This window comes from Garra rufa, chromosome 1 (genome assembly GCF_049309525.1).
Source record: "Garra rufa chromosome 1, GarRuf1.0, whole genome shotgun sequence".
In the NCBI taxonomy this organism is placed as follows: Eukaryota; Metazoa; Chordata; class Actinopteri; order Cypriniformes; family Cyprinidae; genus Garra; species Garra rufa.
This window is the reverse complement of record NC_133361.1, coordinates 25,761,523-25,779,472: the sequence shown is the minus strand read 5'-3', so window position 1 is coordinate 25,779,472 and position 17,950 is coordinate 25,761,523. Positions and strand designations below refer to the sequence as shown.

The window sequence follows — 17,950 nt, the reverse complement described above, 5'->3', positions numbered from 1 at the left end:
AAACAACAACTCGCAATTCAGAGATAAAAGTCAGAATTGTGGCACGTAATCAGAAAACAAGCTAATTTCAACTTTTTATCTCACAATTCTGAGCTTATTTCTCACAAATCATATACGTTTTTTATTGCAATCCTGAGAGTGTGCATGATATGAACAGATTTGTGATATAAGCGTGTAATTCTGAGGGGGGAAGTCTGAATTATGGCATGTAAACTTGGAAAACAAGCTAATTTCAACTTTTTATCTCAAAATTCTGAGTTTATATCTCATAATTCAGAATTTTTTAATTGCAATTTTGAGAACTGCAAGATATTAACAGATTTGTGGTATAGACTTTGCAAGACATAAAGTTGCAATTACAGTTTTTATTAAAAAAAAAACAGTTCAGAGAACTCAAACTCAGCAAAAAGCTAATTTCAACTTTATATCTCACAAATCAGAATTATTCTATTGCAATTCTGAGAATTACAATATACAACTCAGAATTGCAATAGTTATATCTCACAAATAAGAACAGATTTATGATATAAACTTGTAATTCTAAGGTAAAAAAAAAGTCTGAACTGTAAGATAAAAAGTTGCAATAACAGTTTTTATTAAAAAAAAAGTCTCATAATTCATAGAAAAAAAAAGTCTAAATGATGGCATTTAAACTTAGGGAAAAAGAACGCTAATTTTAAACTTTTTATCTCACAGTTCTGAGTTTATATCTCACAAATCAGATTTTTTTAAATTGCAATTCTGAGAATTGTGGGATATAAACTCAGAATTGCAAGGTATAAACAGAATTGTGATATAAATGAATAATAAAGTTGCAATTACAGTTTTTATAACCCTCACAATTCAGAAAAAAAGGCAGAATTACGGCATGTTAACTTTTGTACCACAATAAGTTTGCCTCACAATTCAGACTTTTTAATTGCAATTCTGAGAATTGCGAGATATAAACTCAGAATAGCAAGATATAAAACAAGAATTGTAAGATACAAGTTATAAGCTATTTTCCTGGTTGTGTTGACTCCTCTTTATAATATGTCCTTAATTGCAGATTTACATTGTAACCCCTGGCGCCTGAACTTAATGTAAGGCCAAAATCCCCTACAGATTTGTAATTATGAGGAAAAAAATAAAAAGTTGAAATTACAGTTATTTTAAACTCACAATTCAGAAAAAAAGTCAGAATTGCAAACTGTGAGAATTATGAATTGCAATTGTTTTTTTTTCTCCTTTTTTTACTCCATGATGGAAGCAAGTTACTTTTACAACATGGATTGAGAGTAAAAGTAACTTAGTAAAAATGATTTATTGAATCAAATGTCACAAAAACGTATTACATGAACAATAAAAAACAGCACTTTTGAAATATGACAAATAAAGACAATAACAGTGGCAGAATTCAACATGTATAGCTAATCTAATTTTATTCTTTTTCATTCACTTGGATAATAAACAGCTGCCTGTCTGAACAGCGGTATTGTGGACCTCACTAACAACAATTTCTTTAAAAATGGCCGAGTCTATACAGTATGTCAGTGGAAACACACAAAAGCGCTTAAACTAGAAAAATAGGCTTTGTCAGCTTTGATCTAGTTTGAGTACACAGGCATACAGACAAAGATACTTTAAGAAGCTTGAGCCAAACAAACAACTAGTCTGTGTTTGTGATTTCCATATCCAAATTGTTCATCCCCATGTCCACCGTTGCAGAAAATGATTAGTATTTATCTTTGTTCTGTGCCGTCAACCTCATAAATAGAGTCTGAAATGAACAGCAGACATATCTGACTGCTGGAATACAGACATTTATGAGGCCAAATCACATCACAGCGTAAAAGTAAAGTATATTTAAAGAGAGGCACCAATAAAACGCCTTGTTCCTCATGCAAAACATCTTCATTAAAGCAGACCATCACAGAAGCCCGTTCAATTGATCACTGCTCTCAGTTTACATCATTTGTTGTCTATTTTTAATCAGTACAAAAGTCAGAGAATTTAATTAAAAGCTCATAATGGAGCTCAAGGCCTTCGTGTGGTAAAATGCAATCGTTATTTCTTTATCATTTTCTTTTGCTATTGCATGCCCTAAGCTGAAGTATTATTCAAAACTGTTTAAGATCTCTTTTCGGATTCTCGAACACCAGGCCGATCCAGTTTATTAATGATGTGACGAGCCCCTGAGGAGAATAAGCCAATATTTACATAGTCAGAGCTCACCTATAAACCTCTGAGGTATCCTTTGCCTTTCTAGATGAGACTTTACTGTCTGGACTCCCTTTGATGCATTAAATATTTGTGCTTTAACATCCACAGGTGTCCTCCGTTGAGATGAGACGAGAGACCTCAATCTACTTGACCTATTAAAGGAACGTATCTCATGCTGCTGGAGACGTCTTGAGGATGAAGAACCAGGAAAACTAGATCTGGAAGTCTGTCCCAAAGTGTCTGATTTGGGCATCAGTCATAGACAGGTAGGTGGTCCTCATGCTGGGTGAATACTGCGGTTGGTAAAAAAAGAATGAAGAATGAGACGTTAATAGTATTTGACATTAGATACTGGCGTGTGTCAAAACCACATTCGAAAGACCCTCAAGCCCCGTTCACAAACACATACAGAGATCTGCACTGAGAAAAACATTCATTTTCAATGAGAGTTGATGCTTTAAGGTGAAATAAGGTAAAGCTTTTCTATTTTTTTTTTACGTGGTGTGGGTGTGGTCAGTGCCTTTATGCAAATGAGGAGCGATGTAGTCACCTCCATTAGAAATGAAGACATTGTCGCACATAAACAGATGCTTTATAAGTTATTTACTTTACAAATTAAGTGCACATGAATGGCAAAATAAAGTCGCAATTAGTTTCTAAGTTCATCAAGGCTTTTGAAAAAAGAATTGCGAATTATGAAGTCAGAATTGTAAGATATAAACTCGTAGTCCTGACCTTTTTGCCACCAGAATTGCGTGATATAAACTCAAATTTGCGAGTTATAAAGTCAGTATTTAGTTCTAAACTTGCAATTCTGAGAAATAAAGTCATAAATGCAAGATATATATTCAAATTTCTGGCTTTATAACACATAATTGTAAATTATTAAGTCAGGATTGTGAGATACTTGCAATTCTGTGAACATAGTCTTTCTTTCCCCTGAGAATTGGACTTCATAACTTGCAATTGCAAGTTTAAATCGTACAATTCTTAGAATAAAAGTCAGAATTGGGAGAAAAACTGGGAGATATAAACTCGCATTTGCGAAAAAAGTCGGAATTGTGAGATACAAACTCATATTTGTGAGAAAAAAAGTCAGAACTGCGAGTTCTTAATTTCACAATTCTTAAAACAACGTCAGAATTGAGAGAATAGAAGTCAAACTTGAGAGAAAAATCTGAATTGTGAGATATAAACTTGCATTCGCGAGAAAAGTCAGATATGCAAGTTTATATTACAATTCTGAGAAAAAAAGAATTGCGAGATATAAACTTGCATTTAAAAAAAAGTCAATTGCGAGGCAAACTCATTTGTGAGAAAAAAGTCAGTTGCGAGTTTATATCTCACAATTCTGAGAAAAAGTGAGAACTGAGAGAATAAAAGTCAGAACTGCGAGATACAAACTCATTTACAAGAAAATGTCAGGATTGTGAGCTACAAACTCATATTTGAGAGAAAAAAGTTTTTAATCTTACAATTCTAAGAAAAAAGTCAGAATTGAGAGAAAAAAGTCAGAAATGTGAGAAAAAAGTCAGAATTGCAAGTTTTTAATCTTACAATTCTAAGAAAAAGTCAGAATTGAGAGAAAAAAGTCGGAATTGAGAGAAAAAAAGTCAGAATTCAGAGAAAAAAGTCAGAATTGCGAGTTTTTAATCTTACAATTCAGAGAAAAAAAGTCAGAATTCAGAGAATAAAGTCAGAATTGCAAGTTTTTAATCTTACAATTCTAAGAAAAAGTCAGAATTGAGAGAAAAAAGTCGGAATTGTGAGAAAAAAAGTCAGAATTGAGAGAAAAAAGTCAGAATTGCGAGTTTTTAATCTTACAATTCTGAGAAAAAAGTCAGAATTGCGAGTTTTTAATCTTACAATTCTGAGAAAAAAGTCAGAATTCAGAGAAAAAAGTCAGAATTGCGAGTTTTTAATCTTACAATTCTGAGAAAAAAGTCAGAATTCAGAGAAAAAAGTCAGAATTGCAAGTTTTTAATCTTACAATTCTGAGAAACAAGTCAGAATTGAGAGAATAAAGTCAGAATTGCAAGTTTTTAATCTTACAATTCTAAGAAAAAGTCAGAATTGAGAGAAAAAAGTCGGAATTGAGAGAAAAAAGTCAGAATTCAGAGAAAAAAGTCAGAATTGCAAGTTTTTAATCTTACAATTCTGAGAAAAAAAGTCAGAATTCAGAGAATAAAGTCAGAATTGCAAGTTTTTAATCTTACAATTCTAAGAAAAAGTCAGAATTGAGAGAAAAAAGTCGGAATTGTGAGAAAAAAAGTCAGAATTGAGAGAAAAAAGTCAGAATTGTGAGAAAAAAAAAGTCAGAATTGTGAGTTTTTATCTTACAATTCTGAGAAAAAAAGTCAGAATTCAGAGAAAAAAAAGTCAGGAATCTCGCAATTCCGACTTTTTTTTTTAATCACAAATATGAGTTTGTATCTCACTGCGAGTTTTTAATCTTACAATTTTACGAAGAAAAAAAACATTTATGAGAAAAGTCAGAATTGAGAGAAAAAAGTCAGAATTGTGAGTTTTTAATCTTACAATACTGAGAAAAAAGTCAGAATTCAGAGAATAAAGTCAGAATTGCAAGTTTTTTAATCTTACAATTCTAAGAAAAGTCAGAATTGAGAGAAAAAAGTCAGAAATGTGAGAAAAAAAGTCAGAATTGCGAGTTTTATCTTACAATTCTGAGAAAAAAGTCAGAATTCAGAGAACAAAAGTCAGAATTGCAAGTTTTTAATCTTACAATTCTAAGAAAAAAGTCAGAATTGTGAGTTTTTAATCTTACAATTCTGAGAAAAAAGTCAGAATTCAGAGAAAAAAGTCAGAATTGCGAGTTTTTAATCTTACAATTCTGAAAAACAAGTCAGAATTGAGAGAAAAAAGTAAGAATTCAGAGAATAAAGTCAGAATTGCAAGTTTTTAATCTTACAATTCTGAGAAACAAGTCAGAATTGAGAGAAAAAAGTCAGAATTCAGAGAATAAAGTCAGAATTGTGAGTTTTTAATCTTACAATTCTGAGAAAAAAGTCAGAATTCAGAGAAAAAAGTCAGAATTGCAAGTTTTTAATCTTACAATTCTAAGAAAAAGTCAGAATTGAGAGAAAAAAGTCGGAATTGAGAGAAAAAAAGTCAGAATTCAGAGAAAAAAGTCAGGAATCTCGCAATTCCGACTTTTTTTTTAAATCACAAATATGAGTTTGTATCTCACTGCGAGTTTTTAATCTTACAATTTTACGAAGAAAAAAAAATAATTTATGAGAAAAGTCAGAATTGAGAGAAAAAAGTCAGAATTGCAAGTTTTTAATCTTACAATTCTGAGAAACAAGTCAGAATTGAGAGAAAAAAGTCAGAATTCAGAGAATAAAGTCAGAATTGTGAGTTTTTAATCTTACAATTCTGAGAAAAAAGTCAGAATTCAGAGAAAAAAGTCAGAATTGCAAGTTTTTAATCTTACAATTCTGAGAAACAAGTCAGAATTGAGAGAAAAAAGTCAGAATTCAGAGAATAAAGTCAGAATTGCAAGTTTTTAATCTTACAATTCTAAGAAAAAGTCAGAATTGAGAGAAAAAAGTCGGAATTGAGAGAAAAAAGTCAGAATTCAGAGAAAAAAGTCAGGAATCTCGCAATTCCGACTTTTTTTTTTAATCACAAATATGAGTTTGTATCTCACTGCGAGTTTTTAATCTTACAATTTTACGAAGAAAAAATAATAATTTATGAGAAAAGTCAGAATTGAGAGAAAAAAGTCAGAATTGCGAGTTTTTATCTTACAATTCTAAGAAAAAAGTCAGAATTGAGAGAAAAAAGTCGGAAATGTGAGAAAAAAGTCAGAATTGCAAGTTTTTAATCTTACAATTCTAAGAAAAAAGTCAGAATTGAGAGAAAAAAGTCGGAAATGTGAGAAAAAAGTCAGAATTGCAAGTTTTTAATCTTACAATTCTAAGAAAAAGTCAGAATTGAGAGAAAAAAGTCAGAAATGTGAGTTTTTATCTAAATTATCTCTATTATTTTATCTCGCAATTCCGACTTTTTTTTTTATCACAAATATGAGTTTGTATCTCACTGCGAATCTTACAATTTTACGAAGAAAAAAAAATCATTTATGAGAAAAGTCAGAATTGAGAGATACAAACTCACATTTGTGATAAAAAGCCAGAACTTTTTGAGTTTGTGTCTCACAATTCTGAGAAAAAGTTAGAATTAAGAGAAAAACAGTCAGAATTACGAGACACAAACTCATATTTGCGACAAGAAGTCAGAATTGCGAGAAAAAAAAAAGTTTTTATCTCACGATTCTGAGAAAAAAGTCAAATGGGCTAAATGGAAATGGGAAATGGGCTTCCATAGGCATTTATTTGATCCAAAAAACTGTAATATTATAAAATATTATTACAATTTAAAATAATGACTTTCTATGTTATTTGACCTTAAAAAAAATATTTATTTCAGTGATACAAAGCTGAATTTTCAGCATCAATACTCCAGTCTTCAGTACATATAAATGTTTTAAATAAAGAAGGTACACCACAATTTTTCTTCGACTGAAGTGACTTGAACATTAAAATACTAACTCCCAAGAACATGAAAATAATAACTTCCCAGGAGGACTTGAAATCACTGTGGGTGTTGGTAAGATGAGGAGTTACTGTGAGCAGTTTCACTGCTCTATATGATTAGTTTGTGCCCATGTGCTGGAAATAATAAAAAAGTAATGCCTGGAAACCTCCATTATTAAAACCACTGTATGCGTGAACAGAACTACTGATGAATTTTTGGCAAAAGACAACAGCTGCAAAAACCACTCAGTGCTCAGGGATGTACAGAATGTTTATGGAGTGGGTGATGATATCCTCAGAGGAAGGAAATGAGGACAAAGAGGGCAAAAGCATGTTGAAGGAAGGCAGAACCATTGTAGGGGATGCGTGGTGCACTTACTGTTTCTAAATGTCTGAGGATATAACTTCAAATGTGATAAAAGACAGGAAAAGAACTCAATTAGCTGTGAAATATCATTGTGAGAATACAGATTCTTGACAGTTAAAAATGAAGCTGGGAATCGGTTCATTAGACAGAAGACTGTCCTGTGATGAGTTTTACGCCTTCTGCAATGCATCAACCAACACGACTCGCTAGATGATCCTCTCAATTACACCCTTTCACTTATGATTCATCTTAGAGCTCACAATCTGCACAAGCCTGATGGACAATTTGGGTTTGAATTCAATCAAGACAGGACTGTTTTTAATTAATTTTCATTAATAATTTAGTTTTAATAATTAATAGCAATTTCAGCTTATTCCTTTTATAACCGCAGGGATATTCAACTAAAAGGAAAACAACAGGGGGCAGTAATGCTCCATGTCTGCTTTCAGCTTCAGTTCTCAACCTCTGGAACAACACAAGCACACAAAGCAACCATAAACACAGGTTACATTAATGAAATCTTAATGAATCAGACACTCCTGCTATAACATTCACCATAATTAAGAATTATGAAGAATATGTACTATTCTGTTTTTGAAAAAGGAGACTCTTGTGGTCTGCATTTATGTGATCAAAATACCATATAAACCGTAAAATTCTGAAATAATATTACACTTTAAAATATCTGTTTTCTATTTGAATATATTTTCAAATGTAATTTATTCCTGTGATTCAAATTTGAATTTTCAGCATCATTACTCCAGACTTCAGTGTCACATGATCCTTCAGAAATCATTCTAATATGCTGATTTGGTGCTCAAGAAACATTTATTACTATTATAAATGCTGAAAACAGTTGTGCTGCTTAATAGTTTTGTGGAACCTGTAAAACAGGATCATTTTATGAAAAAAAAAAGTTTGAAATATATTTTATTTCAAATATACATCTTTTTTGTAGCATTTTACTTGTCTTTACCGTTATTTTTGATCAATTTAATGGATACTTGCTGGACATAAGTATTAATTTAAGCCATTTAAGCATATAAGGAAAAAGACATTACATATTATTTAGCAATGCTGTACTCACCTAAATCAATAATTGAAAAAGAATATTTGGTTTATGTTTATGACTGTTATAGCGCCAACTATTTAAGGGGTTTTAGGGGCTGTAGTCCCCTTAAAACTTTGCATGCTTGTTTAGAATCACCTGTTGCATGTGCTCAGCAGGGTTCGTGAAGTTTTGAGTTTTTCTTTAGGCTTTATAGGTTTTTGGGTGAATTCGGACAGGCCCCTTTTCTAAACGACACTGTTATAGCTTTCCCAAAGGGTAAATTTTAACATTATTTGGATAATTATTGGCCTAGAGAGTCCAGAGAATTGTACCTAGGACTAGTTTGCAAAAGTAGGTGTTTCACATCTTTTCAATCATTTAACAAACAATTTAATTGACAGCAGTGGTTCTAGAGGCAAAGTTGTTCGTTTTATATAATTAGTGTACGTTAGTGCAAAAAAACGTGTGACGTACAATCATTTAAGCCCTTGAAAAATGCGATATCACACCTCCAGTAGCAGATTTCTTCCAAATATTTCTCAGACATTTGGGACTGTTAGTCAAATGGGCCCATTGAGGTTTCATTGCTCAAACTTCGTTGGCCAATGCAATGAGATGTTTTTTGAGATACGCAAATGTTTTGGACAAAAAATGTTTTTTGAGATAATGTTTTTTAAGTGTCCTTGTAGAAACTTGTGGCACTTCAGACCAAAACCGTAAACAGTGATTTTCATCTTGATAGGACAAATAGTTGTGCAGTTATAGCCATTTTTATGTTTTTTTTTTTTATCTTATAGTGCCACCAAGTGGCCAAGTGCTGTGCATTTCCCCTGTGACCTCAGATTAAGCTCTTACATAAGTGTTGTGAGTTTGGCGAAGATATCTCAACTCGTTCAAGAGTTATAGGCATTTTACTAAAAGTGTCCCCGCCCCTTTTGAAAGTTTTGGTGCCCCTTTGCGATGACAAGTTGAAAGTTAAACTTTTTTTAATAACCACTTTTCAGAGAACCTTTCTGCACTGGTTTGGTTCCGATTAGGTGAAAAACCTAGGACTAGTTTACAAAAGTAGGTTTTTTCAAAAAAAGCTAAATACCTGAAAATTTTGCGACTCACAAATGAACCTGATGTATGAGTCAAGGATTCCAATGACATTAGACCCTTGAGCCTGCGACTGACGGTTTAGGAGTTATGATTGATTTGGTACTTTTAATCGCTGTAGTGCCCCCATCAGGCCAATTGGGCCGAGCATTGGTGACGTTGTTGGCAATGTTAGTACTACCATCCCTGCAAGTTTCAAATCTCTACGACTTACGGTTTGGTCCGCACAATCAGTTTTACATGGAGATCGCTGATCCGTGACCATTCGAACAATTACAATAGGGTTTTAGTGTTATGAGCTTGAACCCCTAATAACTGACCAAACATTTTCTATTATAAGCCACTACCTCAAGATATGATACACATCAGAATGTACTACATTCCTAGAATTAGATTGCAATTTTAACTTTGCTTTATTTTTGTCCAATAAGACACAGTATGGAGTTAAATAATATTTATTTCCCAGTTTTATTTCCCAGTTTTAAATACTGTAGTTTACACTAATTTAGATGACCTACCTCTACAAAAATGTTAACAGAACTTACATAGAAAACAAATTCATTAAAGGGTTATTTCAGGTAAGTATACTCATAGCTTCATAACATTAAGGTTGAACTACTGATGTCACATGGACTATTTTATCAATGTTCTTACTACCTTCCTGGGCCTTGAATGTGCCAGTTGCGTTGCTGTCTATGCAGGGTCAGAAGGTTTTCGAATTTCATTAAAAATATCTTGTGTTCTGAAGATAAACTAAGATCTTACGGGTTTGGAATGACATAAAAGTTAGTAACTAACGACAGAATTTTTCATTTTTGGGTGAACTATCCCTGAAAATAGAATGGAGTACAACTCAGTAAATGGAAGACTGAAATCGAAATACCGATGGTGGTGGTGAACCGCTCCCAATCAACGGGACGTTTTCATAGCGAGGATTTCTTTCAAATAGCATGGATTGGTTCCTGCAGGAGAGGAGGAAAGATAAGTGGGTCAGCATGAGAGAAAACAACAGCTCTTTCTCTCTTACACACACACACACACACACACACACACACACACACACACACACACACACACACACACACACACTCACATGTACTCTGGTGTGCTGGATGTGGCCTGCAGCGGAGGATGCAGACTTGTCTGGCTGCCCATGCTGCTGCTGTAGCTGCAAAAACTGTGAACTTGAGATCGGCCGGGGTTATACGGCGCGATACGTCTCGATGGGTTAAAGGGATCCTCCTCATCGATATCATCATAATCCCGTTCCCTGAAGACAATCAATCACATGTTAGCCGCACCGATGGTTTCAGGTGCCATGTAGTACAATGAAACAACAGGAAGCCGGATGGTACCTGATGGCGATGAGAGTCCAGGCACGTGGGACGGCACACAGCAGGGCACAAAAGGCACAGGCTGCCAGCAAAGAGAACAGGCAGAGATACAAAAGCCCCTCCACGCCATCATAGCAAACGCCCAGCAGAGCCTCCAGATAGTCCTGCAGGATCAAAGCACTGTTAGATCAACACAGGACCTAACAAACCTATGTTTCTAATTTGTTTATCAGTAGTTTGTAGAAGTGTAACGATAAATCAATTCGTGTATTGATACTGTGATTTTCTGAATGCATCGCAATTCTCTCTTGAAACAACTCTGAGCTTAGTTTTTAACTGCAGATGGCACTGCGTGCTTTGGAAACAGCTGTACTCTGGTTGCTTTCAGTTTCCTACACACACACCACTTGAACTTAAAATAATCATTCATAAAGTTCAAAAAGGTTAAAGTGGAATACAGAAGTGTTCACAGTGGGCTGTGTTTATCTTGCATCATAAAAGGTGATGTACAAGTAAATTTAACCATTTACTAGCCTATAGCACCAACTAAGCTCAGAATCGATTCAAGAGAGAATTGCGATGCATTTGGAAAACCTGTCGATCCACACATCGATTTATGACCACAAAACCAGTCATAAGGGTAATTTTTTGGAAATTGAGATTTACACATCATCTGAAAGGTATGGTTTGTTAGGATAGGACAATATTTGGCTGAGATAACTTTAAAAATCTTGAATCTGAGGGTGCAAAAAAAAAAAAAAGAAATATTGAGAAAATTGCCTTTAAAGTATTTCAAATTAAGTTCTTAGCAATGCACATTACTAATCAAAAATTAAGTATCAATATATTTATGGTAGGAAATGTACAATATATCTTCATGGGACATGAAATATACTTAATATCCTAATGATTTTTGGCATAAAAGAAAAAAGTATAATTTTGACCCATTCCATGTATTTTTGGCTATTGCTACAAATATATGTTTTTGGGTAATCTATCCCTGTAAAATATACTTTAAAGTACAAAGGTGACTCACTTTGTGCAGACTACGGCAGTCCAGCAAGGCGGTAAGCTGGTGCAAATTAAACTCTGAGGCGTTCAAGATCCGCTGAATTCCTAGAAGATCTTTCTGAAATAATTCAAACTGGAAAATTAATATTTGGTGAAAAGGAGTTACAGAATATGACGCAGGAACCTTTTTGTGGAGGGCACTCTCACCTCTGCGGTTGGAAACACAGTGACAGAAAACTGCAGCAAACCTTGCACCTGTATCTGCATGGTGGTCAGAGACCTCTGGAAGATGGTTAAAGACTGCAATACAGAAACAAGAGCAAATCAAACATGTGACCTGAAGCAGTCGATCCACTGACCTAAACGATTTCTACACAGACATGCAGAAGGTTCTGCCTTCTGTTAATGCAATGACTAATGACTAGGTCATTAATCCCTGTTGAGGCGATGTATTTACATCTAGATTGACAGTTATTAAGGTTTTAAATTCATTTAATGGTTACATCTGTCTTATACATCTGCTTTACGACTTTCCCCCAGAACACTTACTTTAATAGATCATCCAAAACAGCAGCTTAACCAGCACAGAATAATGTCTAAATCAGTGGAAAAGCTTTCACAGGATTCCCACAGGCAATGCGAGAAAGCCAGACAAATCTAATTATCCCAAAACTACAGACAAAAGAGACCCCCTTTGATCAAAGTTTATTTTCATATCGCCTATTCATAATTTAATTAGCCACGCAGATTTTTTACAGAAACATTATAATGGCTTTAACATGGGTATTTGCCTCAATTAGAAGTCAAATGAATCTGTAAGCGCCGTTAATTGCTTGTGTCAGGAGTTCAGGGAGGAATTGAGCGCTGACGTGCCGGGGAATCGTTTACCTGCTGGAACGGATTGGGAAGACTTTGACTGCAGTATAGGTAATAATGCACAATATCTGCAAGAGACACAAAACACAGTGAACATTCAAATGCTTACAGTCTGTGGCATTAAATGAAACAGACTTAGCAAAATGGGTCAAGTGGAAATAGTCATCAATCATGAGCACATTAAAGAAACAGTTCACCCTAAACTAGGGGTTCTGGTACTCTTGTGAAGAAATTGTTGATTAAAGTCATTATTTTTGTTTTCTTTGGGCACAGAAAGTATTCTTGTAGCTTCAGAAAATTACAATTGAACCACTGATGTCACATGGACTATTTTAACAATGTCCTTATTACCTTTCTGGGCCTTGAACGTGTCAGTTGCGTTGCTGTATATGCAGCGTCAGAAAGCTCACGGATTTCATCAAAAATATCTTAATTTGTGTTTAAAATATGACCAAAGGTCTTATGAGTTTAAAACGACATGAGAGTGAGAAATTAATGACTGAATTTTCATTTTTTAGTGAACGATCCCTTTAAGCAACCAATCACAATAGATGTCATTGACATAAAGTTTAAAAGTACAGTAACAAAAACTGTTTAGATCTAAATGTCAGAGACATTTTGACTGTTTTGGTGCAAGAAACACTGACTAACATACAAGATATGCTTTTAAACAGCTGTGCAAAGGTTCATGCAATGGATACAGGTGTATGGAACACTTAAATATTACTTACCTGCACTTAAGGAGTCTTTAGTTTGATTAGCAATGAACTTGTCAGGAGAAACACAAAAGTCACTGGTGCCCTAGAAGAGGCCAAACAATAAGCCCACAATTACAATTCTGCAGAACTGGTTTTAAACAAGAGAAAGAAATTGAAAGCCACATAGCATTTGTGACCCTGGACCACAAAACCACATAGCTGTACTTTATTAAGTTTGTTTTTATTTTTTACATAGTTTGCACTTGTCTTGGCATTCAATGTGGACAGCAAAGAAAGAATTTCATTGTACAGGGAAACTTGCTTTTCCTCACTGTGCACATGACATTAAACACTTTGAATCTTTGAATCTTGAAAACCAGTCCTAAGTAGCACAAGTATATTTGTAGCAATAGCTTAAATTACACTGTACGGGCCAAAATGATCAATTTTCTTTTATGCCAAAAATGATTAGGATATTAAGTAAAGATCATGTTCCAAGAAGATATTTTGTCATTTTCCTACCGTAAATATATCAAAACTTATTTTTTGACTAGTAATATGCACTGCTAATAACTTAATTTGATGACAAAACCAACCAGATTTTAATTTTAACACTAGGCCTACAAAGGTTCTTTATTGCATCAATGGTTCCATGAAGAACCTTGAACATCCATGGAACCTTTCAAATGCTGAAAAGGTTCTTTGTAGTCAAAAACGGTTCTTTAGATTTTCAAAATTTTCTTTAAAATAGTTATTTTAAGAAATTTTTACTCAAAAGTTCTTTGGGGAACCAAAATGGTTCTTCTATGGCATCACTGCAAAAACACCCTTTTAGAACCTTTATTTTTAAGAGTGTAGGGATGGCATTGGGACTTTAGTGACATGACTGATTTATTGATTCCTCTACTGATAAATTCTCTCGGAATTTAATAAAAAAAGGGAAGGATGCAGGTGTGAGTGTCACACATTCCTGCAAGGCTTGTTTGCACTTTCTCTTACTATCAGTAACAGGAGAGAATCGATGTAGTCAGGCACTGCTGGAGTAATCCACTTTACTGTGGGGCCTGACCTATGCTCTGACCCCTCATTGATCAATCTTAAGTTCTGTTCCCAAGACATCTTGACTGTAGCGTCGACTGTGACTCTAATCACTGTCATGCTCACAGTTAAGCTCAGGTCTGCCTCATAATATGTAGCTCCTCAAAGACTAGAGCAAGTGACATTAAACCAATTCACTGATATTGTACCACATTCTTTCAGTGAAATTAGAAATATTACTTTCAAAGTAAAGATTACAGTTTCTGTTCTAACTCTAGATAGTATGGCAAAATAAACAGACTTGAGGAAGGAGGAAAATCCCATATATTTTGTGCTTGACATTAAAGGCTCTGCATCCAATCAAATGCTACAATATATTAAATTTATCTCTCTATAAGAAGAAACTAGTCTAATTAAAAACATGGATAGACTGATTCAGGTCGCTTAGTTGATTCATAAAATGTCTTAAGTCTTAAGTAGCACGGGTATGTTTGTAGCAATAGCCAAAAATTTAATTTTATGGGTCAAAATGATCGATTTTGCCAAAGATTATTAGGATATTAAGTAAAGATCATGTTCTATAAAGATTTTGTCAAAACATAATTTTTATTAGTAATATACATTGCTAAGATACTGATTTTTTTTGTCCCCTCAGATTCCAGATTTTCAAATAGTTGCATCTCAACCAAATATTGTCCTATCATAACAGACCATATATCAACGGAAAACTTGCTTATTCAGTGTTCATGTGATGTACAAATCTCAATTTAAAAATTTCTACCCTTATGACTGGTTTTGTGGCCCTGGGTCACAAATAAGGATTCAGGAGTAAAACAACTATCTTTATTAATGAGTCACTAAATGATTCCGACAGAATTGTTCAAACACACTAATTTGTTTAGAATCAAAATTTTGTTGTAGCTTTTTGTTGCCGATGTTGAATTTAAATGTAAGTTACTTAATATTAATGTCTTGTTTACTGAACTGTACAGTCGTGGCCAAAAGTTTTGAGAATGACACAAATATTAGTTTTCACAAAGTTTGCTGCTAAACTGCTTTTAGATCTTTGTTTCAGTTGTTTCTGTGATGCACTGAAATATAAATTACAAGCACTTCATACGTTTCAAAGGCTTTTATCGACAATTACATGACATTTATGCAAAGAGTCAGTATTTGCAGTGTTGGCCCTTCTTTTACAGGACCTCTGCAATTCGACTGGGCATGCTCTCAATCAACTTCTGGGCCAAATCCTGACTGATAGCAACCCATTCTTTCATAATCACTTCTTGGAGTTTGTCAGAATTAGTGGGTTTTTGTTTGTCCACCCGCCTCTTGAGGATTGACCACAAGTTCTCAATGGGATTAAGATCTGGGTGGTTTCCAGGCCATGGACCCAAAATTTCAACGTTTTGGTCCCCGAGCCACTTAGTTATCACTTTTGCCTTATGGCACGGTGCTCCATCGTGCTGGAAAATGCATTGTTCTTCACCAAGCTGTTGTTGGATTGTTTGAAGAAGTTGCTGTTGGAGGGTGTTTTGGTACCATTATTTATTCATGGCTGTGTTTTTGGGCAAAATTGTGAGTGAGCCCACTCCCTTGGACGAGAAGCAACCCCACACATGAATGGTCTCAGGATGCTTTACTGTTGGCATGACACAGGACTGATGGTGGCGCTCACCTTTTCTTCTCCGGACAAGCCTTTTTCCAGATGCCCCAAACAATCAGAAAGAGGCTTCATCTGAGAATATGACTTTGCCCCAGTCCTCAGCAGTCCATTCGCCATACTTTTTGCAGAAGATCAATCTGTCCCTGATGGTTTTTTTTTTTTTTTTGGAGAGAAGTGGCTTCTTTGCTGCCCTTCTTGACACCAGGCCATCTTCCAAAAGTCTTGGCCTCACTGTGCATGCAGATGCGCTCACACCTTCCTGCTGCCATTCCTGAGCAAGCTCTGCACTGGTGGCACTCCGATCCCGCAGCTGAATCCTCTTTAGGAGACGATCCTGGCGCTTGCTGGACTTTCTTGGACGCCCTGAAGCCTTCTTAACAAGAATTGAACCTCTTTCCTTGAAGTTTTTGATGATCCTATAAATTGTTGATTTGGGTGCAATCTTAGTAGCCACAATATCCTTGCCTGTGAAGCCATTTTTATGCAACGCAATGATGGCTGCACGCGTTTCTTTGCAGGTCACCATGGTTAACAATGGAAGAACAATGATTTCAAGCATCACCCTCCTTTTAACATGTCAAGTCTGCCATTCTAACCCAATCAGCCTGACATAATGATCTCCAGCCTTGTGCTCGCCAACATTCTCACCTGAGTTAACAAGACGATTACTGAAATGATCTCAGCAGGTCCTTTAATGACAGCAATGAAATGCAGTGGGAAGTTTTTTTCGGGATTAAGTTCATTTTCATGGCAAAGAAGGACTATGCAATTCATCTGATCACTCAAAAATATCACATTCTGGAGTATATGCAAATTGCTATTATAAAAACTTAAGCAGCAACTTTTCCAATTTCCAATATTTATGTAAGTCTCAAAACTTTTGGCCACGACTGAATATGAGGAATATCACTCAGTTCATGCAAGGGCAGTGGTAGCATCATGGCTGAGGATTTGGACTACTAATGAAAAGTGGCATGTTTGATGTCAGGTATGTGCGTCACAGGAAGTGTAAAGTATCTAAGATCCCCTTCAACACGCCAGTGACATCATGAACAAGGCACTTAGCTCCTAGGTGAACATTACTGCACACCCAATTACTGTATTACAAGTCAAGACTAAATATAAGGCATCTTCAAAATGATACATACAGTTTGCTCTCTTTATTATGCATGCAGTGTGAGAGATGCAGAGATGAAGACAGAGGCGAGACGAGAGACAGAGTAAATTGGCCTGTTTAGTGACACAGAGAGAACGGCTGTTTACATCCGTTAAGCCAGCGGACTGTCTAATTTAAATGACCAGGGCTTTGTAATCAGCTTTGCAAACTGGCATGCACCACGAGACGCATAAACGCAGTCACTGAACCTTGATAATCTCCTAAGAGTTTCACTCAGCTCATGCCCCCTCTACCATTACGCTTACAAATATTCACATTGTTCTGTTTCTTGTTTTTTTTCAATCCAGGACAGTGTTAGTGAATGAAATGACTCAGTCACTGGACAATAATCAAAGAGGGTTTAAAGTGAGCAGTCATGTGAATACACAGTAACCTACCACAGCTGTGGCCGTGCCCACTCCTAATGATGCCCAACTCATGATCAGGGTCAGTACTCCACACACTGTAATACTGAAATGAGAAAAAAAGAGGAAACAACTGAGATGTGAGGTCAAAAATAAAATACTACTGAGCTAAAGTTTGGGTCAGTAAAATCTTATCAAAAGGAAGTCTCCTATGCTCACCAAGGTAAAAAAAATAAGGATACTGTGAAATACTATAATTTAAAATAATAAATTATAATATATTTTACAATGTATTTATTTCTGTGATGCAAAGCTGAATTTTCAGCAAAATAACTTGTTTTCAGTGTTACATTATCCTTCAGAAATCATTCTAATATGCTGATCTGCTGCTCAAGAAACATTTCTTCTTATTAGCATTGTTGAAAACAGATGTGCTGCTTCATATTTTTGTGCAAACCATGATACATTTTGTTTCATGATTTTTAGATAAATAGTATGAAAGCCTGTTTCTGCCACTGAATAAAAAAAAAGA

General features: G+C 34.9%; 1 protein-coding gene across 2 annotated transcripts in view; it reads right to left on the bottom strand.

The window, feature by feature from the left end:
* Positions 1-1,284: 1,284 nt before the first annotated feature.
* ttyh2l (tweety homolog 2, like) overlaps positions 1,285-17,950 on the bottom strand; it is a 55,606-nt gene continuing 38,940 nt past the window's right edge. Inside the window, exons 6-15 of one of the 2 annotated variants that reach the window (XM_073849405.1) lie at positions 17,452-17,524; positions 13,227-13,296; positions 12,508-12,563; positions 11,827-11,919; positions 11,645-11,737; positions 10,630-10,772; positions 10,368-10,544; positions 10,158-10,236; positions 7,138-7,162; positions 1,285-2,495 (exon numbers count right to left, since the gene is read on the bottom strand). In XM_073849405.1, coding sequence (XP_073705506.1) covers positions 2,455-2,495; positions 7,138-7,162; positions 10,158-10,236; positions 10,368-10,544; positions 10,630-10,772; positions 11,645-11,737; positions 11,827-11,919; positions 12,508-12,563; positions 13,227-13,296; positions 17,452-17,524 — 850 coding nt within the window. In that variant the 3' untranslated portion in view covers positions 1,285-2,454. The remainder of the gene's footprint in view (positions 2,496-7,137; positions 7,163-10,157; positions 10,237-10,367; positions 10,545-10,629; positions 10,773-11,644; positions 11,738-11,826; positions 11,920-12,507; positions 12,564-13,226; positions 13,297-17,451; positions 17,525-17,950) is intronic. The other variant, XM_073849399.1, reaches the window with a different exon arrangement.